We start from the raw sequence: 26,975 nt of genomic DNA, 5'->3' as shown, positions 1-26,975 counted from the left end.
TCAATTCAAGAGCTTGGTAGTCCAATCATTTTGAATTAATCATAATCATTGTCTGAAGATAATTGCATATTTTGTGTGCTCTCCAGTGTTCCAGCACCTGCGCAGGAGGCTTCCAGAGGCGGGTGGTTGTTTGTCAGGATGCTGATGGACGCAGCAACAACTACTGTGATGAGAGGGTTAAACCTGCTGAGTCCAAGAACTGTGATTCTGGGCCCTGTCCTCTGTGGAACTACGGTGTTTGGGGAGAGGTGAGACCATATTTATAGTTAGAAGTGCAGTTCACTCATCTCTTTTGTTTTCCATCGACCATTTATGCGATCCCCATTTTTGTTTGTGTATTTTTTATCACACAAACAGGGACTTGGTCTAAAAATCTGGTAGTCATGTCTCTGTAAGTCCAAGCAAACTGATCTGGAATCTGAAAAACAGAACATTTTGTTTGCTGTTCCTCTCAGTGCACCCAAACTTGTGGTGGAGGGAGGAGAACTCGCCTGGTGGTATGTCAAAGGCCCAATGGACAGAGGCTCAACGACTACAACTGTGACATCCTAGACAAGCCACCTGACATGGAGCAGTGCAACTTGCAGTCCTGCCCAGGCTCTGCCTCCTGGCACCGTGACCCATGGAAGCCGGTATGATAGTACTAACTAATTTACCTTCAGTGCTTATTCTTCCTCAAGAGAGGTGTGTGCTGCATTTACTTCAGATCTGCGTTCTCAGTGTGTTTTCAGCCTGAAACTATCAAAGGTTCTGAAGCAAGAGCTGGGTTATCTCGCACCACTGTTGCCTACCCAGCTCGAGCCCACCCAGATGGGCCCTGCAGTGGCATGGGGCTGATTACAAGTTTAAAAAAAAGAGGAAAAACATACCCAAAACAATGCTGCTCCACTTAGGGAATCATTAAAAACACATGGATTCCATTTATGAGCCAAGGCTCCAAATTAAAACATATAAATCAGGACAGTGCTGTCTAACAATGCCATATATTTCTAACTCCAGAAAATATTTATTTTATACATGAGGCGTGAAGTAAATGATTTATATTGTTATTGCTGTCTTCACCCTGTGCCCAAAGTACACAAGTGTATATTTGTGTATAAGAGTTAATATTATGACCTTTATTGAACAGCAACAACAACGACTATCAGTGCATTTTGTATATGTATTTTTGTACAGTATGATGATATTTTGCAAGTAGCTGGTTATATTTAATATTTCGCTGGTGCTCTTGGTCAAACCTCTCTTGTCTCTCAATGAATAATGACATTTTGTACAGAGGAAAAGATTTTCCATACTTTGTTTTGACTTACATTTTAATGCATCTCTGTTGGGTTAAACTGAAAATATATGCAGTAACGTTTAAGGGAAAAAAGAGAATTTCACAAAAGACGTAAAAAGTCATTTTGAAATTAGATTTAAAACCTCAAATTAAAATGCAAAGTTTTTCAACAAGAGGCATTATAGTAAAGGTTGTTTAATATATGATGTAATGTACGTCACACGGGAGAATTCCATACTTTCCAACAGCTTTCACAGACGTGTCCCAGTTCTCACTGTGTATACTTCATCTTCCAGTTAGAAGGGGATACGTCATCATAATAAGGTGCTAATAACTTAATTTTAAATATTGATGACTTATCGGTATTGTGAAGATTAAATTTTTATCATATTTCCAGGCTTAGAAATTATTTATTTATTCTGTTTCTGGTTGATAGCATCAGTTCAGCTTAGGCAGTGTGCAGTAAATCAAAACCACTGAGAAGTTCATTATTATTGTTGATCAAAGAAAGCACGCAGATACCTCCTTTGTGTAAAATTACAGTCGATTGTTGTTTCTCTTTCATCCTTTGGCCAGTTTTATTCCTGAAGGATTTCGTTCAAATGAATCATATTTATTTGTTTACAGTGTATTATTAATTGTTGCAGCTTTAATATTTTGTTGCAGTTTAGACTTGTGTAATGCTTCACTTGAATTATTTGACATTTTTCACACGTCCGCCAAATAATTCTGCATTTGGAGGGTTATTGATGTCTTTTTTTACGTACAAAAAAAGTAAGCAAAGTATGCAAAGACCAAATTCTGCTTTGGTTTTTGCATTCACTCTGCTACACTGAGAGGCAACATGTTCAAAGCGCCACATCATTTCCAAATTCGGCTGTCAGGTGAAAAGTATGTTCTATATTAGCATGAAGACTAAATATTATTTCAGAAATATGTTTGCTGCTCTTATTGTTCTAATCTTTAAAGAGCAACTAAACACCCGAACCTTGAAGCCATTTTTTCTTTAACATTTCATCTTTCGTTAGTAATGTTGAAGTGAAGGCGTGTTTGTGTCATTACAGGTGCAACTAGGCACACATTCAACCTTAATATGGATGAAAGACTTGAAATGTTTAACTCAGTAAAAGACAGCTCTTCAGTCAAGTATTAGTAACGTAAACTGTGAACACTTTGTAACTTATCCAGGTAAACACAGTGCATTTGCCATATACAGTCTGAGTATGTGTTGGACTTACACACCGTGCAGGGATTGAATCTATATTTGCAGAGTCAGGCTTCCACTAATGCTTAATTACCAGTTATACACTGTGACATGTGTAAATCCTCCCAGTTACATTTGGATTAAGCCAAAAAATTATCATGACAAATATTTCAGGTGAAGTGTTGCAGCTTGGTCTCTGTTTATGTTGGTATCCTTCCCAGTGGAGGAGGATCGCAGTCTGCCTCTCTTTGTGGGTTTTTCTTTTTTGCTTCTCTCCCTGCGTATTTGTGTGACGACTTTCCACTACAACCGAGACTCCTCACCCATGGCAGTTTCACTCCCAGTCGTTTTATTAAAGTCTGTGGTGCAAAGTTGCACAAACCCAAAGGGCCAACTCTGCTTTATTTTGCATATTTTGGAGCGTTGTTGTTCTTGTTGCTATTTATTTCATTCACATGCGAAATATATAAATATGTTAAATTAGCTGTTTCCAACTGTAAAGAACATTAAAGAAACATAACTGTGAAACTTGTGTTGTTTCTCACTGTAATGTTTTATTGACAAACAAACAACAACAAAAAAATAACACTGGACTTTAGTGAATGTCATAAAGCCAAAATGTTGCACGAGGAACAGCAAGACAGAAAAAAACACGTTGCTTTGCAAGGGGTAAGGTAAATAGCAACTGACTTTAAAAAGAGTTTGTTTTCATGTGCACTGGCTTTTTATATACAGTACATTTATATGCTCTACATACTGTGTACATGCAATACACATACAGTTTATGTACAAAGTTAACGTACAGCACCCCATAGAAAAGATGTGATCTGTGGGCCATTAGGGGTATTTTGGTATTTGACCCTCAATTTGACTTTACTGTTTTGTTTTTCAGTAATACTTTAAATAATTTAATCTTTGGGGGGAAAACTTAAACTCTGATTCTATAGTATCTATAGTTTTTCACATACCTTGGCACATTACAGTGTAATAACACTCCAGGCCCTTTTCCTTTTATGTGTTTTAACATTTTCTTCTCTAATCTCTTTGGAGAAAAACATGCAGAGTCCAAATGAAACCTTAGCGCTGGGTGGCACATCTGTTTACCATTGTATTAATAGTGCTCTCTGTAATGCATTTGGCTGGAGACAGTGTAATGTTATCTTTTTTCTTTTTTTAAACCGCAACAATAATTGGTATTAATTTTTTCTGGCAAGTCTTGTTTAGTTTTTGGAGAAAGGAGTAGAAATTCTGAAAAAAAACCCAAACACTGTTTGCAAAATGCAGGCAATTATAATCTTTGAAGTATTGTCAAACTCTATATTTAAATTAGCATTTCAACAAAGGCTTCAAATAACCCACAATATGCCAGAATTACTTCTTTACTTCTTTCTTTAAAAGTAAACGATTATTTTAACTATTGACCTACAAAGCACCAATGTACACAACACAATAATCACTGAGTCTTTTTCTATTCAAAATTACAATTACCTATTCATCTTCTGTAATGCATAAACTCTTATATAATTTAGGAATTCACAATGATTTGAGAGGCTCAAAACGCACTTATTGTTCATACAAACAAACCTTTTTTGTTCAGGTGAAATAGGAGACGCTTAGAGGCCAGATAGAGATCAAGCAGCATGGCGGGGAGGTGGGGGGCAGGCAGTTGTTTTAATTAACATTTCCAATATTGCTCATGGCTTTGGATTTATCTTACCTTATGTAAAAGCATCTTACCTTTGTAGTATATACCAAATCTTTTTTTTTTTTATAATTTTAAACCATCAGTTTTATACATATCAGTTTGGAGCAGTAGTGTATATGTTAGTTGTTATATGTTACATCATAAATCAAATATTTAAACGTATCCCGCCTTTTTTTCTGTCAAAACATTTCATAAGAGACTGTATTATTAAAATCCTTGTAATCTTGCGGAGACACCCTTAAATGCCATCCATTTTAATCAAGCCCTCTCAATATATTTAAACCAGACAACAATCCTGGAAATAAACCTGAGTACATACTACCATCTTGGAAATATTCATAAATGAGCTCTGCCTCTCTCGCTCTCTGCCTCTCGATTTATAAAATGTTTACACCCTTAAACTGACTTTTCAAAACTCACCTTTTCAGATTGAGACTTAATCTTAGACACTAATCTTGCTTGTTGTGCCCTTGATTTCATTTTTGTTTTCCTTTTTGGCACCTTCTACATATTAAAAAACATATCTTGATAAATTCAACTGTTTACTTGCTTCTTCACTGACTGACTGACTGACTGACTTAAGTGTCTTTCCATCAATCTGTTGTAAGTAACCAGAAAGGTCTGACTGATCAGTTACTGTCAAAGTCATATTCATTTTCCCAATACACGCCATCAGAGAGTATTTTAAAAAGAGAAAAAGACACAAAACAATTACCACATTTATTGCACAGGTTCCGGATTATAGGCACACAGTTCAACATAAACTTTTAGGAACATAAATATCATTAGCTAATGGTAATTACCTTAAAAGCAATCTTGATGTCAGCTGGGTGTAAGGACCAGTGATACGGCTGTGTTGCACCACTTATGTGATTTATGCCTGTTTGTTGTTAACAAAAACATACCACTTCCCGTCGAGTGTGGGTTTCCCATGGAGGGGGGATCACAGTAAAGCGTCTGCACGCTAATCATGCTGCTTCAAATGAAATCCACATGTAGAGCTTTGACATACTTGACTCCAGTTTGAGGGCAACAGGGGGGAAACATCAAACCTGTCACTTTGGGGGCAGTTGTTTGTGACATCATCAGCCTTGTGATTCCTTATGCTGCCCGTGTGCTAGTTGAGTTTAGGTTATTGGAGCAGCGGCTTCCTGGTGCTTCTCACTAGAACAATCATTGCTGTGTGTGCTAAATTGGTAAAAGACTTTAACATAAAGGATCAATCACTGGGGCTTACACATTTTGGCAAACCGCTAAGATTTAGGTGGCACTGATGCTGTGAGATGATATCAGAAGCTATCTTTGCAGGTTGCTGCACAAGTATTGTCACGATCTAGTTTAGTTTAATGAGTAGTTAGGAGAAGTCTATTAATGCCGTTCCTGCTCCTGCTGAAGCACAGTGAGTGTGTGAAAGCTACTGAAAGAAAATAAAGTGCCCATTCAGTGAGCGTAGCTGTTGTGGGTGATCCAGCTTGGGAGCTGATGCAGTGAGATGAACAGAGAGGAGACAGGGATTGAAGGTCTCTGGAAGCATTTAATTTGGTCTTCTCCGGGCTGGCTGAATGGCAGAGAACATGATCGTGTTTTCACACAGGTACAAAACATCTGCTTTTTCTCATTCCTTTAAGTGAAGCACTGTGAAGTGTTTTTAAACCCACAGGAGTTACTTCATAGACTCCACTTACATGAAAAGTCCTCTCACATGAGGCTACCACCACAGACTTAATGGGGCCTGTTCATGTTTGGGCATGTCGATGCTATCAAGTGATGAAGTGAAATGGAGCTGTTTCCCCTCTTGTGGGTGCGATAATGATTGATACTGTGTTCTAGGTCAGTTTCAGTAACAGAGCGAATAGCGCTTTGTTTCAACTTTTAGCTAAAATAAAAACCTTAATGTTTTTGATCAGACTCTACTGTAAGTGCTGTATCACCACCTGGTAGTTCTGTTTCTTTTTTAAGTTATAAAGGATGTTAATTCCACCTCACCACATGACCCCTGCATGATGCATTTGGATTGACGGAGGAACTCTGAGACCTGACTATTATCTGTTCTCCTTTATTGTTGTTATTTACTTTCTGTATTGATTCCTATTGTATTTTTTCTCTGGTGGAAAAATTTTCCTTTGCTAAGAATTGATACCATCCTTGGACTTGGCTAAAATGAGGTACAGTGTTGGAGAGCTACAAAACAAAAAGAAAATGATGGCGAAACAGAGAAAAACAATCTATAAGTTAAACAAGGCAATCTCCACACAAAGGCTAAAAACATAACTGAATACCACTTTGAAAATATGCATTAAGTGTAAGATTCCTTTGCATCAGTTCCTTGTACATTTCTTTTTCCTAGAAAAAATTGAAAGGTTCAGCTCTTTCTCTTCTCTGAGTTTTTCCATACGTTGCTGTTTGTAAAAAGAAAAGCAGCTGCGTAACATTTAGCAGGAAGAGGAAGTTTGACTTGGCTGCCCCGTGTCACAGGTCACTACTTTATGACTTGTAACTGATCTGCTGTTTGTGTTTTTCCAAGTTGTGCCATCAAGAATTTGCTTTATTCTTATGTTTATATGACTACTCTTCATTTTTGGCTGTGTTCGTTATAGCGCTCATTGCAGGATGTTTAACAAGCTCATTGAGAAATGTCTCGGTGGAATCTTTAGAGTTGGAAAAATTGACTGGATAGTCCATTTTTTCCTTATGTCACTTGTTATATTCTATCTGAGTGGTGTTGACTTGAAAAGCAAACTGTGTTGGAGACTGTTGTACATGCCGCTCAACCTGCTGTTTATTTAACACTTTATGGCAAGTTCATACTTACACGTTTAGGTCAGAATGTGCTTAGTTTTAGCCATTTGGAAGTTCAATGTGGATCTTGCGTCAAAACATCTGTGAAAAACTGGATAGACAGAAATTGTTTCCACATTATAAAGTCAACTGCATCCATAAACGAATAATATGACAAAATCATCATTTCCATCATTTCAAATTCATCACTTGTTAGGCCAATATATTGAACTGCATCCTCATCTTAATATACTGTATGTGCATTGTCATTGTTCTAATTTCAAAGCATCTTATAAACTTGGTTGGAGTTGGATATTCAGTATAAATCAATGAAACTAGGATGAAGAAGTCTGATTGGGTGTTTTAGCCTGTTGGATAGAAAAGATCTATGACTCTTGACATTCTTTTGCCCCATGACGCCACTCTTACCAGCTGTTCCCATGTTGATAACATGTGTTGTTTTGGCTTCTGTCTCTGAAACCTCCCTGCAAAACAAGACCATGAACAGAAAAGCCTGCATATTCTGTGACACCACGTCTTCCTCTTCTCCTTATCTGAACTTGATGTGTTCCACTGCATGCCAAGAACATAGTTACTCAAGACATGTCGCTATGTCAACTATGTCAGCGTTTGGTTAGTTCCCACCTATTAAACTCCTACCAGATTAAGACTCTGCTGGGTTAGCATGGTTAATGAGGACAAGTCAACTTTGCTCAACTGAGTGATATTTTATCACTCAGCCTTGACAACATGTGCTTGAGAGTATGATTCCACACTCTGTTCTTCCTCCAGGTCAGCACTGAGCTCCTTTGAAGACTGTATGCGACTACAGTTTGCCATATGCTTGGTATTACCATCCCCTTGCATTGCGAGCATGCTGCAATGTGATTGGAATGCAACCATGGTCCTCACATTTTAAGATGTGTACTCAGTTAGAACCACTTACTGTAGTCAATATACAACACCATAATTGTCCCTGTCCCTCTATTAGGATTTATATCTACAAAGCTATTTTAAACGCGAAAGATATACTTTTTTGTCCTATGATCCAGTTTGTTTTAATTTAAAAAAAAGCTACTATGATGATATATTACACTAAGAAAAAAGCTGAAATTCTGGGATAAACCAGCATGCAGATGGATTTAGGAGGAGGTACATAATATTTTTCAGTTCCAACATAAAACAAACCTGAATTCTGCTTTTATTGCCAAACAAAACCTCTTCATCTCATAATTATAGTTCAAGCAGCAGTAAATGTTTGCTGCTTAAGGCCATGATGACAAACTAGTCTGTCTGAGCGAGGTGGTTACTTGGTTTTGTGGAATTTTCTTTCCTCTCTGCAAGGTACTGCAAGGTCATATCCATTTATTAGCAGTGTGACACATTTTTAAACTACAGTCAAGGTTCCCTGGGGCGTTTTAACAATTTCCATGTGTTCTGTTGGCTTACCTGTTTAGATTAAAGCAGTGGGTTGGGTCATCTCGAGGTTTCTGCCTGCCAGTCCTAGACAAAGGCATTGATGCACAAAAAGGTATCTGATATCAGTTTGATTATCCAGTTGGAGCATCCATATGAGATCATAGTGTTCACTTAATCAAAATCAGAGGTCTGTATTTTGTAGTTTTGTAGCATGCAAAAAAGGAGAAAAATGGCATGAATTAGCTGGGTTTGGTTTAGCACTCAATTATGCGATTTGTGGTAGAACTGTGAATCTTGATCAACTCAAAAAGGCTGCTTTAGAGCCACTAAGCAAAATAATGAAAAGCTGCTTCTTTGTTACATGTGGCTGTAAATATTAATTATGTCTTCCTCTGGAGAAGTTTTGTTCTGCATGGGGAAAAAAAAAGAAAACTTGTTTAACAAAAGCTGTTTTATTTGGCTGATTTCCAACTGCCAAATTTAAAGCTGTTGAGTCGTTCCATTTTAGAGTAATCCACATCGTGCCTAAATGAACCTCACTGGATTACAGTGGGCTTAGCCCGCCAAATCATCTGAAATTAATTGCTGGGACAACGTGGGAGGGCAAATCTGTCTCAAGAGGGTTTAATTTCCCTCCCGTGTGACCTGTTGATTTATACGTTTTTCCCAAGGAACTGTGAACCTGTATTCAAAACACTGCTACACCTTAGCACACCTGAATAGTACTAGAAGTTCAACACAACTAATAAAACATACAGTACATATGTGGAAGTTCATATGAAGCAATTTTTCATTAGTAAAATACACTAAAAACTAACATAAGTATGTGTGTTGATCAATTTTCCACCAAGAAAATAAAAAAAACAGACATATTTTAAGTTTGACACTGTACAAATGCAGGACATAAAAGACAAGCAGCAGGCTGATTGATAGGGAAAATGGTCTTACCTGAGTGGGTGCTGGTGAGTGAAGCAACCCAGCTGTAGATGGCTGAATCAGAGGTCCCTGAGTCCTTGCCCTCCTCTTGCTCTCAGAGGTGAAACTGTCTTCTGGTCCCACGCGCTGTGCCAGCTCTCTGTGCTCTGTGTTATCGGCCATGATTAAGTAATGGCTGACAGATGAGGCTGGCAGGGTTGCGGGAGGAGCGCGATGCCATATAATGTCTTTTCTTCCACTGTTAAAACGCAGATACAGTTCAGCTGGGGGAGCGCAGCTCGTATGGCTGTGATTTCCTTTTTTTCCCTACCCCTTTTTTTTTTTGCCGTTCTCTTTCTTCCTGCTTCTTTTACAAGAATGAGGAGGGGCCAGCCCCACTCCTCATCTCCCCCCCCCTCCAACTTGTTTGCCTCTCTCTGCTCTTGTCTGAGGTAAAGGAGAGTTCTGTTTTGCTTTTTGAGTGAGCGTGCAGCAGGTATGTGAATCTGCCGTGCTTGGGGACTAGTCACTCAGGCTCTGGCCCTTGGCTTTGATGTCGTCTGTCAGCTGAGCGGGCCCTGTGTTTAAAATGCCTTGATAATTACAATGTGTATGATGCGTGTGTGTGCAGTGTCAACTGCTACCCGCACCATACTTACCAAGAAAAGGCAGGATGAGGTGGCTTTGTTGAAAGGCTTTGAATGGAGCATATGATTATTAGATTGTTTAAACAGGAAACCATTCCTCTACCTCCCAGAATGTGAAGAAAAACACAAACTCCACATCTGCAAAGCCCATAGGTCACCACCTCTGAGTTATGCAATAATCTGAGATCATAATTAGAGGACAGTAGAATATAATGTTCATTATCTGATTATCTGGACTGGAAAAAATGCTCAGGAAAAATCTCATCTGGTGTGTTCGATTCTAGCATCTCATTTATTCAGAGTGGCCTTGTAAACAGGCACTCACTCAGCAAGCAGAAATAGGCACCCTAATTGCTGTCTGTAACATCTCAGGCAAAGGCCATCTCAGATCTTTTTATTGGTGTGTCTGGTTTTTATTCTTCATGCCTTTTTTTGTGTCCTCTTGCCTCATTGTCTAGATTTCCTGAAGTGTATCTAAGTTCCTTATTGGTGCCAGATGAATGTCTTGCGTGTGCATCTACGGTGTGCTTTGCATTGCATCCCTTGTCCCTCCTTCCCGTGCCTCTGCTGCTCTAAAAGCAAACCCTGTGTTTACAGGTTCAGTTGTTTCACTGTATTCCATCAGCATGGCTGTTTAACATAAAGATTTTTCGTCAATATTTTGGGTTTTTTATTTAAATTTGTTTTGGAGTGTGTGTTCAGTCGGCCTTTAGGTGTTGAGTCAAAGGGGTGTTCTTCTGTTGAGGCCTTAAGTTCTGCATTAAATGCGATTGTTTATGCATATTGATCTGAGGCTTTACAAGAGAGCCTATGAATGAGATTTCTGGTTAACATTATGTGGTTGCCTTAAAAAAATCAATCTCTTCTGGTTTTCAGTGTGGTAACTTGTGCTTAACAACTTTATTTTCAGTTGACTTACTTTTCGAGGAACTTCTGTACAGAAATGTTAACATGGTACAATCATAAGCGTGAGCGCTAATCGAGCTATGAGTTGGACTTTACTGTATTTCACTAAACTTTGTGTTGTTCTCTATCCAACACCCATCCCCCTTCCCTGCAATTTCCTCCCCAGTGTTCAGTAAGCTGTGGCAGAGGGACCAAACAGCGGGATGTAGTCTGTGTATATCAGAACCAAACCAAAATAGAAGAGAAGCACTGCAGTCATCTGCCCCGGCCTCGGACACAGAAGGCCTGTCGGGCTCGAGTATGCCCCAGTTGGAAAGCTAACAGATGGAGGGAGGTATGTTTGTTCTTCTTGCTATCTTCTGGGGATTAGATAATAACCAAAAGTCTCAGAGAGGCCATGCTGTGAGTAACTGCAGCTGAGGCACAAACACAAACTCTTTCTAGAGATTGCAGATGTAGGACATGTACACACAGAGCACCTGTCCAATCACCGCTCAGTTTGCTCTTTTTGAAGATTTATGTGTCATTCCCAAAAGTGTAAACTAAACTCTAAAGGCCAAGACTGTTTATGTACAGTACTGTGCAAAATTCTAACAAGCTTCAGAGTCGATAATTGTGTGATGACCACCTTCATTCCTCAACTCAGCCTGAACTCTCTTAGGCAGCTTTCTTGTAATTTGTTTAAGAAGTCTTCAGGAATAGTTCTCAGGCTTCTTTAATGACATTCAAAGCTCTTTTTTGGATGTTGGCTGGATTTGGTTCCATTTTCTGTCAAGATTATCCCACACTGCTTGAATAATGTTGAGGTCCAGAATGTGGGGAGGCCAATCTATAACCGATAGCGTTCCAAGTGTGCTTGTACTGCGCTGGCAATGTGATTGGGATCATTGTGATACTGAGAAATGAAGCCAGTGCAGTACTACTGGATGCTTTGCACATGGTGTTGTTTTTATTTATGCCCGATATGTCATCTTTTGCCCTCCACTTGTCAACTTTCCTCAGTTTTCTTTAAGACACATTGGACAGCATACCAAGATATGTCAAAGTTTGAGTTAATAGCTCTAAAGATGCAATTTCAAATTGGTTCTTAGTTTAAGTTTCTGCTATGTGTAGACACAAAAGTGGTTCATCCCTTGAGTTAGGTGCCTTTTTATTCTTGATCTTTTCATAGGTCAGTGTTAAATGGTTCAATAAACAAAAAAAGAAATACTCTATAAATGGTCAGGTACAAGGACTGGACTAAAGTGCAAAAAGCGGTTAATGTCAATAGAAAAACTTTGAACGACATTCAGAGAGCCTGAAGAACTCTTGCTCAAGACCACTTTAAAAATGACAAGAAAGTCTGGCTTCTTGGAAGCAAAATGTAAAGAAATGAGGAGTGACACGAGACTTTTGTGCACTACTATAGCACACTTAGTGTAACATTTGTGTTTGTGGTTTCAAATATTCAGGGAATATTTTAAAATCCTATCTTAGAGTACAGTTCTTCTATGAAAGCTTTTTGTCAGACCACACACTGACCATGTGAATGTGAATCTGTCAAAATGAAAAGTGATAAACGTGGCAGCTGATGCAGCCAAGTTTGTGGTGCATGCACATGCAAACAGGGTGGGAAGGGGATAAATATCTGAATTACAGGAGGTTTCTGTACTAATTGGTGACTTGGACACTGAATACTTTCATAGCAGTTCATGAAAAGCCTCTCATGCCTGCTTGGAAAGTATAAAATGTAAATGTAAAATCCCCAAAGGTCCTGCAAGGCTTACATTTGCTCCCCCTTCACAAGACTCCTGCCACTCCCCACTCTTTGAGCCTTTCCTCCTCCCCTCTCACTTTTTCTCTCGCTGGTGTCTGGAAGCAATCATCTTCCTCCACATACCACCAGCAACCATGAAATCCTCAACTAGAGCATAAAGACATGTTTTATATCTTAATGTCCGTGCATGTGACAACTTTGAAACCTCAGCACCCAATGCCTGAGTTATTCCGAAGCTACCCAGCACTCTCAGTCACCTCTGACTGCGAATGTAATAGACAATATATTAGAGGAGCTGGGGGGAGGAGGGGGGTGCTTCCCATTGGGAATTGGTTTGGTTTTCAAGGACAAAATTCTCTCCACTTGCTATTCGAAATACCATGTTACACATGTTTATTGTAAAGTGAAGTTGAAAGGACGATTCAGTGTCTTATTTATTTGGTTATCTTATTTTGAGTTTGGATTTTAGTTGCATGTTTCTCACAAATTATTGAATTATTTTGTTTTAATAAAATGAAGGTGAATGATTTTGTTTATATGGTAAAATCTATGTTTGCTTTAAAAAATGATAAAGAACAAGTTTCATTTAATTCCACTATACGAAGCTTGAAAGTACAGGAAAAAATGCCCTTTTAAATGAAATGAGCTGACCCTTTAAACTGCTTACTGTGATTAAAGAGCGCACACTTTTTAAAGCTGGGTTATGCTGTATCACTTAACAGCAACTAGAATCACTTGAACAGCAGGTTCTATTTTCATGCTTGATGCAAGTTTTTTTGTTGTTGTTTTTGCTTTTTAAAGGCATATTTTGATCTGAAGGTCAGATTTCCTGCAGTGCTTTTTGTTCTTTCTCCAAACTCAAAGAGTTGAACCTTCACATCTAAGGATAGGCTCTGCAACGATAACAGAAGTTGCAGCAACTTCTGGATCGTACACTGATTTTTATGAATGTGTAATGTGTGGCGGGCAAGCTGAGAAATCAGCGTGGTCAGCTGAAATCTTACAGAGCGCTACCTTAGTATGCAGGCATGCTTCTCAAAGAACATCAAAGAGATGTCTGAGATAGATCTTTGTGTGATCCCAGATATACAGCTCACAGAATAGGAACAAACCCATTTCTGGATTCATGAAGTGCATTGAACCGGAGCATCAAAGCAGCATATCTTAACTCGGCAGACCAAACAAACGTTATAAAAATATCGCCTGTGAAACTTAGGAGAGGAAAACCAACAGAATTATAAGATGGTTTTGCTGTCTCACTTAAATTACTCTGTTAACACATATTTTCTTAGCATATTTGTTAGAATGGTAGTATGCAATACATAAGCATCTCAGAAAATAAGGGCAAATTCAATAAACCATTATCTTGTAACTGCCCCTTGTAGTGGCTGCTGCTGAGCAGACATTATATAGTCTTAGTTTAAATTGGTGAGTCCGTGATTTAGAGATTTATGAAGCATCATAAGCACATGGTCCTAAAATGCAACTCAGCTGTCAGTTCTTACTGACCCCCGCTACTCCTAAATAGTGACTTGTTCTAAACCGTGCTCATACACAATTTTAAGTCTAAATTCCAGGGCAACGTACCTCCAATGACAAAGTCAAGTTTAATAACAAAATGTGTTGTACAGCATTTTTCTCATGTCAAGGAAATTGGATTTAATGTGTAAAATCAGTGTGTCTGTGTAGGCCCTCATCCAGGTCATGGTAGTCTTAAGAGTTTGAAAAATCAAGAAAAGGAGCACACACATGTAAAGAAATCTCTTAGAACATACGGTTGACCCAACTGGACTTTCATCAAATCAGAGAAATCTTTGAAATCTTTACCCTCCACTCACATCTTGCCTCAGATGACCTCAACAGATCGCGTGATAGGGTGGGGCAAGGTCACACAGTGGATTCACCCGTAACCCCCTGTGATGGTAATGACCCCTTTTATCAGACTTTGGCTCATCTGATGATACACAGGATCAATAGTGGGTCAGCGACCCTCAGCACCACCTCCGAAGTGGTCAGCTCCCACTAGAGGTTAAATGCTTGGAACTCTCCACCATTTGTTTTAAGAACCAAAGAAGCCTCTTGGATGAGAGGCGAAACATCTTTACGGACTTAAAGAAGTTCAGTCGCCTTCTTTTTTAAGCTTTTAAGACTGTGTCATCAGCTTAGTGCCCCTTTAAGGTCAGCTCTACAACAGAAATGAGTTTAAAAAGCCACAAAAACGAATACTTTGTATTTATAGCCTTATTGCTGCTGGAGAAAAATAAGCTTCCTTTAGAGTCATTTCCCACTTCTTGCCATGTTTTCGAAATGAGATGTGTGTTTTGTGTGTGTTTTACTAGTGTTCTGTCACCTGTGGGGTCGGAGTTCAGAACCGCGATGTCTACTGCAGGCTAAAAGGTACGGGACGAGTCCTCGAGGACCTGTGTGACGCTCGCGCGCATCCTCCTACTGCGCGGCCGTGCCAAACTGCAGAGTGCACACACTACACTTGGGTCGCTGATGAATGGAAAGAAGTAAGTAACTTGTTTATTCTCTTTCTTCCTATCTGTGACGACGTATTTCCTTTGCTCACTCTCCAAGTGTGAAACAGATGTTCAGATGTTTAAGCATCTTATTAAAGCTTTTATTGGCTGCAATCTCCACTTTGTCGCTAACTCTCTCTCTCTGCACCATTAGATGGGCGTCCTGCATACACCCTTTATCTGTCGTGAGGGCTTTAGTGTTAACCATCGCAACTAAATATGATACAAATCAATGATATGCAAACTTGAGAGTACTGATGGCCATCGCCCCTTCTGTGCTACTGAACGGCACTGCTCTGTGTCACGCTAGCAGACTGTTTTCTTCCTGGCTCATCTTTCTTTAATGCGATGTGCTTTGTCCTCAAAGCGAGGCATTAAAAAAAGGGACATCCTGTAGGGACATAGCACTGCTTGAATCTTTGCAGTGTTTAGATCTCTGTCTGTGCTGCCGCAAAAACTTTGAACCTTCTTTCTCTCACAGTTTTCCGCTGAAATCCTCTCTGTTCTTATGAAATATAAAGAAAGTGAAAAGAAAAACATGAATTTTCGAATCCTGATCCATTTTATGACTTTTAAGCCATTACTGAAGGGAAATCTGTTTTATCTTTTATCCTCCATTTGTGTAAAGGTTTAATAGGGATGTGCATTTATTGTGCTAAAGGGATGTCCAGGAGTCTTAGAAGTTGATTTAGTTGCTGAAAGCACAATCCATCTCACAACCCTGTGTGTGATTTTTTTTTTTTTTTTTTTTATCAGTGTAATGCAACATGCGGAGAAGGCGTGAGAAGCAGGAAAGTGGTGTGCATGGATCCAGGAATGACACCTGCTCAGGGTGATTACTGTGATCCATTAGCCCGACCTCCATTGCTCCAGCCCTGCAAAGAAGCTCCTTGTCACTACATGTGGATAACAGGAGACTGGTCAATGGTAAGAACATGAGAAATATAAGTAATAAGTTTCAGTATTGGTATCAAATAATTCATAATTTCTCTAAAATGGAAAGAAATAATTTAAGACTGAAGGAACTTTGTTTCATCTTTTTCTTTTTTCAAACAACTGTCTGAACCCAAAAGGTGTTAACTTAAAAATGAGATAAAAAGGAGAAACTGTGTCTATTTAGAGCTGTCTTCTTGTTTCTCACATACAAATATTCTAATAGTCATAGGGAGATCTGCTGTGTATGTACTAAAACAGCTGACAAGATGAAAATGTGGCATTTATTTCAAATTGTTCATTAAATAAAACACGAAAACGTTTGACATCTTCTGCTAATTTAATTTTCATCGTAATCAACTAATTGCTTCAAAACATCTGCATTTCAGTAGAATCAGGCTCATTAAAATGGAGAAGGCTTTAAAATGAGCAAGGTCATCAATTCTCATCAGCAGTACCAATGAGGCCCCGTTCTACTGCACAAAAGCTTCTTCTAAAGCCAAAGCTTTTAACCCACTGTGTGTATTTTCGTGTGGCTTAGTGCTCTGCCAGCTGCGGTGTTGGCTACCAGCAGCGTATTGTCTCCTGCTCCCTGATGCCCACCTCTCCCGCTCAGGGTGTGTACACTCAGTCCTCCTTTGCTAGCACGAATTGTCCTGAGCCTCGCCCTCCTGGCAGCCGGCCGTGCCTCCTCACGGAATGCCCTCACATGTCCTACTGGAAAGTTGGCCCGTGGAGCAAGGTGAGTCAGAAAAGGCTTGTTAGACAGCAAGAAATCCTCCTCAGCTAATCACAGTTTTAACAATACATTTTGATGACTTGTGGATTTTAATAAATCTCATTTGTGGATTTGGACTGGAGCCTTTTTCACTTTTAGAGGGAATGAGTTTGTGTATGTGCGTGTTTTTACCAGTGCTCACAGACCTGTGGAGCAGGAGTGATGGAGCGCAGAGTGGAGTGCGTGACCTCAAAAGGCCAAACGTCCAAACTCTGTCGTCTGTCAGAGAGACCTGAGTCTCAGGCTGCATGTCAGGAAAGAGAATGTGAGTGGTAAAATGTAATGTAATGGTCACTGTCGGTGCTTTGTGTGGAAACAACCATCTCTGATTCTAAAAACTCCGTGTTTTGCTTTGTTTTTACACAATAAACTACTTAAAGGCTCTTGGAGTGATCACTTAGTGGAACAATAAACAGACAGTCAGCAGTTTTCTGCAAATTGTGCAGTCTGTCAGAATGCCTCAAGGGCTTCAGCTGAGTCAGGCATTATTGTGGATTTGGAAAGTGCTGTAAAACAGCAAGCCAAAGTTCGCAGGGTTAATCATTCCTGACTTAGATTCTGCCAAGTCAGGTACTGATGAAATTGAAAGGATATACTGGACAGTCAGTTCTCTGGTCAAGTATTAATCTTGACTAGCTAATCAGCTCAATATGAGCTCTGCAACACAAACAAGACAATTACAACACCTCAAGCTTGGGAAGATTAGATCCAAGTCACAATCCGCTTTAGGGAGAAGTGCTTAGTTTTTTTTAGCTTTCAAAATTTTTATGCTATTTGCTGACAAAAGATTTATGTACTAACTTTTAAAATGAGATGGCTAAATACTCCAGCTTTTAAAAGCTGTCGACAGCTCCCACTGTTGCACTGAAAGCTCTTCTTCCTCACTCCCTCTCCCAGGCCAGTTGTTCAGTACGTGCCGAGAGGTCCAGATGAGACAGGGCGTGAGGATAGATGGCGAATACTATCTCAAAGTCAAATCCCGGATCCTGCAGGTTTGTATGTTCTGCCAGAATTACTCCGGCACACGTCATGATTCAAGCAGCAGCAGCAGCAAACTCGTGGGATCTCATCCTTTAACTCAACATGTTTGCTCTTAGATTTACTGTGCTGAGATGCAGACTGATTTCCCCAAGGAGTATGTGACATTGCGCAGCGGTCAGACCGATAACTACTCCGAGGTGTATGGCCACAGGTGCGTATGATGTGGAGATGACTCGCTGTATGATTATGCAATGTGTGAAATATGGTTATTGTGCTGTTTGCACTCAGTTCCCATATTTCTTTAAACGCACAGGTTGCTGAACCCATTTCAATGCCCGTATAACGGCAGCCGAAAACAGGACTGTGAGTGTAGGAACGACTACTCAGCAGCGGGATACACACTCTTCCACAAAGTTCGTCTGGACCTAAACTCCCTGAGGATAACGAGTGAGTAATTACTTCATGATTGCCTTACGCCGTGCACTGTATCGAGACCACACATGGGTGTTTTTTTAACCCTCACACACCTCGCTCCAAAGCGCTAATGCCACATCCAGAACCAAGTCCAAATGAAAGTAAGCCTTACCCCACGCTCTCTCCTCCTAAATCAAAATAATGAGATTTCAGCACTGCGTGTTCGTGTCCCTGGAGAGGACTTGAAACCGTGCCCGTCAGCACTCATCCATCCTTTTGCATCAGAAATAAAACATGTCCTCACGCTTGCATGCAAGCAATCATACAATTACAATGTGCACACATGCACATCTTCAGGCCATATTCCTCTGCTCATTATTCCACTCAGCTCCACCTGCCCTATTTTGTCCAAGTATGCTTTTGATTACATAAAACAATGTAGATTACTGTGCTGTTTTTTTTTGTTATTCTTTTGTCTTTGCATGTGTGTGGGTGTGTGTTAGTGTGTGTTTATTATATTCTCAGGGCCCAAAAGCTGAGACACAATTATACTTGTGGCTTCAGGCAGATTTGTTGAAACCAAATTGCAGGACTGTGCAAGTTTGAGAGGCTTTTTCATCGCTAAACCTTAGCTACTAGGTTAAGTTTAAAATTAGGTTATGGTGAGAATAAAGGTAATGGGTAGGATTAGATGTTCCGCTTTTAATTAGCTTTAGGAATATCTAAGGAAAGGCGTTATGGCCATAAAAATAGGTAAACACAAGATGTGTCTGCATGAGTTTGCATGCTTGAGAAGCTGGATTAGTACCTACGCTATCATCCTCCCGTCTCCTTCATCTCATCTGGGTCCTTACAGCACATGTTCCCACACCCAGTCTGCGCAGCACTCATTTAGTTTTCAGGTGGCTTAAAGAGAGCCGAGGAGAAATAATGAGTTAAAGATGAGGGGCAGAATATGAAGAGGTGCTAATGTGGTGTGCCTTTTGCAATATTGCAAACGTTACTTGCATGCAGTCAAACAGTATTTGAATTTCAGTAAACAATTAGAAAATGTAACATAAAGATTTCTTATAGGTAAATATGTTTTAAAAAGTAGGATTTTGCTAATTTTGCTTTAGATTTAAGCAAATTCACTATAGGAGAAAAGATGTTGAAAAATATCTTCTTCCAGAAAGTAAAATCTTAGTTGTTGATACTCTACAGCCATGTGGTTTCAGTCAATTTTTTCTGCTTGTGGTCACTGTGACTTTAAATCAGTGTCTTTGGTATCTGTTTACCAGTCACAGACCTCCGGTTTTCCCAGACACCTCTTGGTCAGCCGGTGCCCTTTGCTACAGCGGGGGATTGTTATAGTGCAGCCAAATGTCCACAGGTTTGTGAAAAAAAAAAAGAAAGACAGTTTTGCTTTTTTTGGTTGTGTGTTTTATATTCTTTTACCTTACCTGTTAGAGAACTTCTATGAAATAAATCCGTCTCTTTTGTGTTTTCAGGGCCAGTTCAGCATCAATCTAATTGGCACTGGCTTCAAAGTGGCTCAGGCCACCAAGTGGACATCTCAGGGCAACTATGTTTCAGTCAAAGTCCACAGATCGGAGGTAAAAACAAAACGTTCCAAGTGTACTCCTATAATGCTTGCCTTTAGTGTGGGTCATGCTGGGCAGATTTCAAGTAATGGATCGCTGTTTTCATTTTGCTGGGGTGGACTGAGCCTCATGCTGGATCACTCCAGTTGTGGTGTGAGACTGTAGTGCTGAAATGTCATCAATGTGATTCACTGAGCAGGAATCCCTTCATGACATTTATGAAGATTTCATTCTCTGCCCTTTGCCCACTTTTTCCTCTCTCATTTGTCTCTGTCTGTAGGATGGGACAAGAATCTACGGCCGCTGTGGTGGTTTCTGTGGGAAGTGCATTCCCCAGGCTCACAACGGCCTACTTCTTCAAGTCCACTGAGAGCTGTGCAGAGACCAAACCACCTAAATCTGTCTGGAATAAGATACTGGCAATAAGAGAGATTTGATCCTGCAGTCATCCGTGAGTGTCAGAGGGGGACCATTTAACAATTATTATCCCACAGTAATATCCTCAATTCCCAAACGGCAGCTAGAACAGACAGGACGCTATATATAGTGCAGTGCTACAGAGCCACCATCAGGTACTTCACCCAAACTACTAACACTTAAGAGGAGTCAGCAGTTGTGCAGACGTTGTCATGCACTCATGTGCTTTGGAGACTAAATTATTTTGCATGACGCAAATTGATTTTTTTTTGTATCATAACACGGGATACAGGACTGAAAACACTGGGAAAACAAATACAAAGACAGGAGGAAAAGAAATATCCTCCCGGCTGATAAGGAACTTTTCCCAAACTTAGAAAGACACAAAACACTTGGGCTCTGATCCAACTGATATGGTGGTCAGCAAGATAGTATAAAAGGAGACATGCTGTCCTTGCAATCCTACTGTGGTTCAAAAAAAAAAGGTCTATACGCAGACTATGGAAGAGTATATAAGGGATAGTTGTGTTATTTTTCTACATTGTGACAGATTAAGAAAAATGATGGCTACAGGAACTAGCTGCTTTGGTGTATATATATGAGGGCATTACAAATCGTGTTCTCAGCAACAGATGAGCAGGAATGATTCCCATATGGAAAAGAAATGGAACAAAAGTAGTTCAGGTTCCTGTTTAAACTTATGTCTCATCCTGGGATTTACTCAGGAGGTGACCCTTTTCCCATTTGCGTTTTCACCTGCAACACAATAATGAGAATAATAACCATTATTTTTTAACCTGAAAAATGTGAAAGGGGCCACTTGCATGAGTAATGACATAGTTTGAGACGTACAAACATTTACGGTCGGTGGAATGAGAAATTCTTATGCTTTTTTTGTTTTTGCGGCTCAAGACTCTGAAACGTATCAGCATGCAACTAAGTACTGATGTCCTTCCACACCTGTCTCATGTCAGAGGTCAAACGTCAGGAGCCTTTAGAATAACTACAGATAACATTTTGTTTTAGTTGTCGTGTACTTTGTGAGTCTGTCTGCTGTCATCCGTTGTCAGGTATTTTTAACAAAACTACTGAAACCCACATAGACAGTCCACCGACTGACACTGAGGCACGACTGTCAGAGTAAACACTAGTGCTGTGAGGAAATAGCTGAACTATTTCCATATTTCCTGGTGTTGAAGTACAATTTTTTCTGTTTTGTGCGTGTGCGTGCATGTGTGTTTCATAGTTAGATTGTTATTGGTGTTTCTCTTTGTCACACGAGTTCTCATCTGTTACACCTTGACACAGTATCAGGTGTGTGTATGCGTGCACGTCTCACCTCACACCCTCCGTTGGGCCTACTGTAGGTGCCTGCAAAACCCTACCTCTCATAGACATCCATACTCGGTTGAGATATGTGTTGTAATATATTTATGTTTGAACATATTTATTCTGCATTGACTTGTAGATATGTTCTGTATGACGGTACAATGACTACTACCAACAGAGAAGCCATTGTCTGATATGTTTTGTCCGTTGTCTGCTAAAATAGGTATTAGCCTACTATTTGTAGCATATAACCACTAATCTTGAATGAGGATCTTTTAAAAGGTGCTTTTGAACTGGAATTACCTCTAATGTTGAGAAGGAAAATACTGGCTTTGGGAATAACACTCGATAGGGCAGAGATTCAACTCTTTCTAGCGGACTCCCTAGGATCTCCTTATAGCCTGTTGTGGTCCTTTTATGAACAGAGCTAATGTTTTAGATGCAAGATTGCCCAATAAAACAGACCAGCGACTGTGCGAAGGACTCTCCCATTGAGCAATACTTACTGTAACGCATCATATCCGGCTTTTACCATGACCGCAATTACAACTATCAACCAACTGAACACGCGGATTCGCTAATGTTAAGCTTTAACCAAAGTTAGGCAGTAGATGCAGACTGGGTTTTTTTTTTCCCCTCTCAGACAATGCCGCTTCTTTTGATTTAAAGAATGGCTGAAAATAATAAAAGTCAGTGAGCAGCTAGAAAACCTTTGGCTGTCATTCATTTTATGATGGTCAATTGTGCTATGAGGTCTGTATCAGAAATTTAAAGAATACTTGATGCACTGTGTGCTGTCAGTTTTGTAGAAATGTAATCCTGTTTTTGTTTTTTTGTAATAACCATTAAGATTTGTAACTTATGATATATGTGTATTTGTAATATTCATACTTGAATTGCAAACTGTGTGCTAAAATATTGAATGGGCATTGGTACTGAGTAGAGAAACGGTGTGCTTGTTTGCCATGCTTTATCCAAAGATGTTTAAAAGAATCCTATGTACCTACAGTATGTATGCAGCCTGTATAAAAGAAACAAATGATTTTGGTGCTATACTAATTGTACTATTACTTGTATGTCTTGCTACTACACTAATGTTAAAGAATAAGTAAGAATAAAACTTGCTTTCCAACAGACTCGTTGATGAACAAAGTGATGGTGTGGTTCTTTATATTTGCAATTTTCAGTTTTGATACTTTGCTATTTTCTTGCTGTTTTTAGAAAAGTTGGATACCAACTCCCTTTACGTTAAGACACGTGACGTTAAACTGCTAGGAGGGTCGGATCTGGGTCTCTCACATCAAGGCTCAATGCAGTTTAAAAATATTGATTTTAAAAAGTATAAAATCCCAAATCACAATCTATAAATATCTATACTGTAACACTATTACTAGTTAAAACTAAAATACTAAATACTAGTTTTGTGTTTTGTTTATCTATTTCTTTGGGACTTTTTATTCATGAATTTCTAATCATGCAAGTTGCAAAACAATTTTTAACCAAACTAAGTTGACAAAATCATTTCAATTGGTCTTCATTTTTGCAAAGTCTACTTTTTATTTTTTATTTTAGTGAACTAAAACAATATGCAACATAATTTATATAAATAATCCTTCAAACAGATCAAGTCATTGCCCTGTTTTCTAATATAATCATGTGCACATAGATTTAAACTCAAAATCTAAGGTCAAACTCCATATACATTCTGTATGCAGCAAAGTAAATATATTAAATGAAATATTACATGGCTGTATGAAGTCACTTAAAGCACGGGTCCTTCTTATCACTACAGCAGTTTCTGTCTGCCACAGAGTCAGCTGGATTCTAAAGAAGGGCAGCAGGTCAGCTCTGGCTGGGTGCTTTGCTCACCACATTGTGGCTTCATGTGGATTCACTTAGTGATGCAGACTGCTTTTCCACAACATGACTTTCAAGAGTTCAGTTCCACTTAAGAGACATATAAACAGAGCAAATACCTTTTAAAACCAGTCCTCACTAATATATATGTATTCTTGAGATCTAGAAACACCTTAAGCTGTCAACTACAGAGCGAATCATCAAAGTTGTGTCAAAATCCAGGAATGAGGTAAGTTTCATGTAAACCCCAGAAAGAAGTGGAAAAGTTCCTTTTCAGGGAATTATGTCACCAAATTCCCTTGGTAATAAAGGTGCAGGTACTTCAGGAAAAAGTGGAGTGCTTATATATAAGCCACTTTTCTAGGGCTCATTGCACCAAGATAGCTTTGTACATTAAATGAAAACAGATACTGCAGTGCCTCAAGAGCTGCTTTGATTTCTTGCCAAAAGCCTGCTTTGGTTCCTAAAATCTAATCTAAGGATTTGGAATAGTCCTGAAGCACAACAACAACTCCCTTCAAGAGCAGTTTTCCAGTGAAATCAAGCTGTGATGAGGTCCTTTCAGACTTCCCAGGCTGTGGACGTTGGGAAACAACTCCTCTTGCCTTAATGTTTTCATAAACCAGATATCGCTAATGATGGAGCTGAAAAACACAAACCTGTGCAGAGAATCCTCATAAAAGTGCTAATGATTGATGTTGACCACGGCGCACAGTCTGCTTTGAGGTAACGGCACAGACATTCTGGTACAATCTACAGCTGCAACCTGCTCTAAGGGGCATATGCCAGAAGTAACTATGAAAAATAAGAATAAATCTGTAATAAAAACTTAATGTCAAATGTTTGTTTTATGTGTACTGTATGTCTCATAGTACATTTTGCTCATAAAAGTGAGTACTTTTGCATTACTCTCATACTGATTAAGTAAACATTAAAGATGAAATAGTTATTGGTACAATAACCCCATTGTTGAATAAATCATAATATAACTTATATAGTCCTTATAATACTTGTTATTATTATAAGGAGTGACAGTCCTGCCAGCTAAGAACAGGAAACTGATGCTGCAATTCAAACGGGTTCACCAAAATTGAACAGTTTAATAGAAAATCAATGCCTGGTCTCATGTGTGTTGGTTTCTGCTGCAGCATGGTTGTTTAAATGTCACAGTGTACTTGAGTGCTGCTGCTGTTGATCACATCCACCGCTTTATGACCACAACATTGCACCCATCTTCTGATAGCATTATGTTACAAAGGAGAAATAATATCAAACTGGTTTCTTGAACATGAGTTCACTGTACACTGAACCAGCTTCCAGTTTGGATTCAGGAGACAGAGACTATTTTTACTTTTAAGATTAGGCTTAAAATTTTCCTTTTTGCTAAAGCATATAGTTAGGGCCTTAGTTATGCTCCAATAAGTGTAGGCTGCTGGGGGATCCCATGATGCATTGAGTATTTCTTCTTCAGTCACCTTTCTCACTCAATATGTGTTAAAAGACCTTTTCTGCACTGAATCATACTTGTTATTAATCTCTGGCTCTCTTTCACAGCATGTCTTTATCCTGTCTTCCTTCTCTCACCCCAACCGGTCGCAGCAGATGGCCCCGCCCCTCCCTGAGCCTGGTTCTGCCGGAGGTTTCTTCCTGTTAAAAGGGAGTTTTTCCTTCCCACTGTTGCCAAAGTGCTTGCTCATAGGGGGTCATATGATTGTTGGGTTTTTCTCTCTATGTTTTATTGTAGGGTCTACTTTGCAATGCAAAGTGCGTTGAAGCAACTGTTGTATAAATAAAACTGAATTGAACTGAATTGTACTCAAATGGTCTCTACAGTCACCTGAACTCAATCCAATAGAGCACCTCTGGGATGCGGTGGAACTCAAAATGTGCATTATGGATGTGTTACCAACTTTGTGATGCTATCATGAAAGCCAAAGAAGTTACAACCCAGTACTAGGAAGATGTAACTTACCAACTTAACCAAGTGGTTGATGAGTGTGTGAAACATTAAAAAAGTTAGTTTACAAGTTTACTACTGAGGCAAAGAAAAAAGTTTAAATTTAGCAGTAGAAGAGCTACTGCATTTTTGCCAATTTAAATTACGTTTCAGCTATGAGAATCTGCACCGAAATCTAAGAAGGGATCATTTTCTGGTCTGAGAAACAAACATTTCCCAAACTGAGAGAACAGTGACCCCTACCGTCCATAACATAGAACTACACACATGAATCATTATGTCCATAATTACGAGGACTATGAATAATCGATTACTGTCATATTCGATTGCTTTTTCTCCTCTCAGGTTTTTTTTTTTAATGCAAAGTGGGTTTAAGTTACTGAGCATAAAATAGGCCCAACTACATTGCACAGCTGGAACATTTTTGCTTGTCGCCAGTTTATTAATGTAGCCTACGAGAAAGTGCTGGACAAAAACAGTAAAAACAATGCGAAACCCCTTTCCTATTATTATTATTGTTGTTGTTGTTGTTGTTTTTATTGTTTCTTTATGTATACAAAATGTTTTGCTAAACGTTTGATTAAAATGCCTTGGAGTTCAGGTTTCATCCATTAAGACTCATCATTGTAGGAAAACACAAGTATTACTAACGACATCAGTGATTTTATTATTTACAGCTTTGCTTGTCCTACTGCAACATTTCAGTGGTCTTCTTCAATAAGGTGAAAACGGGTTTCCTTATCAGTAAAAGGGGGATCTTCATGAAGAACATAAATGAGGTTTGAATATAAATATATGACAAATATTAAATGATTGAAAATTGGCAGAGAAATCTTTTAATCAAGTGTTTTGATGTTAAATATTATTGCGGCTTTTCATATTTATTGTAGGTTTAAACTGTGGTATTAAGACTTTCACCTGAGATGGACTGGGTTGGTGCAAAGCCTATACTGCACCTTTACTGCCGGCCAGTAGATGGTGCTAAAGCATTAGAAAAACCACTGGCTTACCTCATTATGGCTAACATGTGAAAGATTAACTGTAAGTAAAGAAGCAAGAACAGTGTATTCTAGACATACAGTGCACAGTTCAGTGTATCGTATACGTTCAATTTCAGTTTACTTACACAACAACATCACAACAGGAGTTGTCTCAAGGTGCCTTGCACTGTAAGGTAAAGACCCTACAATAATACAAAGAAAAAATATAAGTCACATATTTGTGAAGTCTTGTTTTTGATTATGCAAAGTCTTTTTTGTCTTTGTTGTGCGAGGTTTCAAATGTTCATGTACTCCAGCATTTATTTATTTTGTTTTAAATATCTGGGCAAATGCAAGTATGCACATATACTGGATAAAGAGTCGTGAGCACAAACTTCTTCAAGCCCAGCAGTTGTTTCCAGTAAAAGCTTTTGCAGGAGGAGTACGAGGTTGTTTAAGCAAGCTCAAATCCCGTAAACCTCACACATAACCCCCTTTTCCACTCCTCACACACATCCTGTAGTGGAACAGTTGGCCTTGAACAGTATCAGTTTCATCTTTTGATGCACCATGTCTGTGTCAAAATCTAACAAAACCATGCACAATTTTGAAGTA

The 26,975-nt window shown here is 39.1% G+C and overlaps 1 protein-coding gene and 1 long non-coding RNA gene across 2 annotated transcripts in view; one reads left to right on the top strand and one right to left on the bottom strand.

Moving 5' to 3' along the window:
- Positions 1-22,702, top strand: part of LOC120730050 (A disintegrin and metalloproteinase with thrombospondin motifs 20) — a 75,990-nt gene extending 53,288 nt beyond the window's left edge. Inside the window, exons 27-39 of the mRNA XM_040026144.1 lie at positions 87-248; positions 456-632; positions 11,020-11,187; positions 14,949-15,122; positions 15,888-16,058; positions 16,606-16,806; positions 16,978-17,107; positions 17,740-17,834; positions 17,940-18,034; positions 18,137-18,270; positions 19,518-19,609; positions 19,728-19,832; positions 20,101-22,702. Coding sequence (XP_039882078.1) covers positions 87-248; positions 456-632; positions 11,020-11,187; positions 14,949-15,122; positions 15,888-16,058; positions 16,606-16,806; positions 16,978-17,107; positions 17,740-17,834; positions 17,940-18,034; positions 18,137-18,270; positions 19,518-19,609; positions 19,728-19,832; positions 20,101-20,190 — 1,794 coding nt within the window. The 3' untranslated portion in view covers positions 20,191-22,702. The remainder of the gene's footprint in view (positions 1-86; positions 249-455; positions 633-11,019; positions 11,188-14,948; positions 15,123-15,887; positions 16,059-16,605; positions 16,807-16,977; positions 17,108-17,739; positions 17,835-17,939; positions 18,035-18,136; positions 18,271-19,517; positions 19,610-19,727; positions 19,833-20,100) is intronic.
- Positions 4,895-9,829, bottom strand: LOC120730051. Its single transcript, XR_005695040.1, has 2 exons — positions 9,334-9,829; positions 4,895-8,469 (listed from the first exon to the last, which is right to left on the bottom strand). It is a non-coding gene; the product is annotated as an uncharacterized LOC120730051 (long non-coding RNA).
- Positions 22,703-26,975: the final 4,273 nt, after the last annotated feature.

This window comes from Simochromis diagramma, unplaced genomic scaffold (genome assembly GCF_900408965.1).
Source record: "Simochromis diagramma unplaced genomic scaffold, fSimDia1.1 OVJJ01000293.1, whole genome shotgun sequence".
NCBI classification, from domain to species: Eukaryota; Metazoa; Chordata; class Actinopteri; order Cichliformes; family Cichlidae; genus Simochromis; species Simochromis diagramma.
This window is presented reverse-complemented; position numbering and strand designations above follow the sequence as displayed.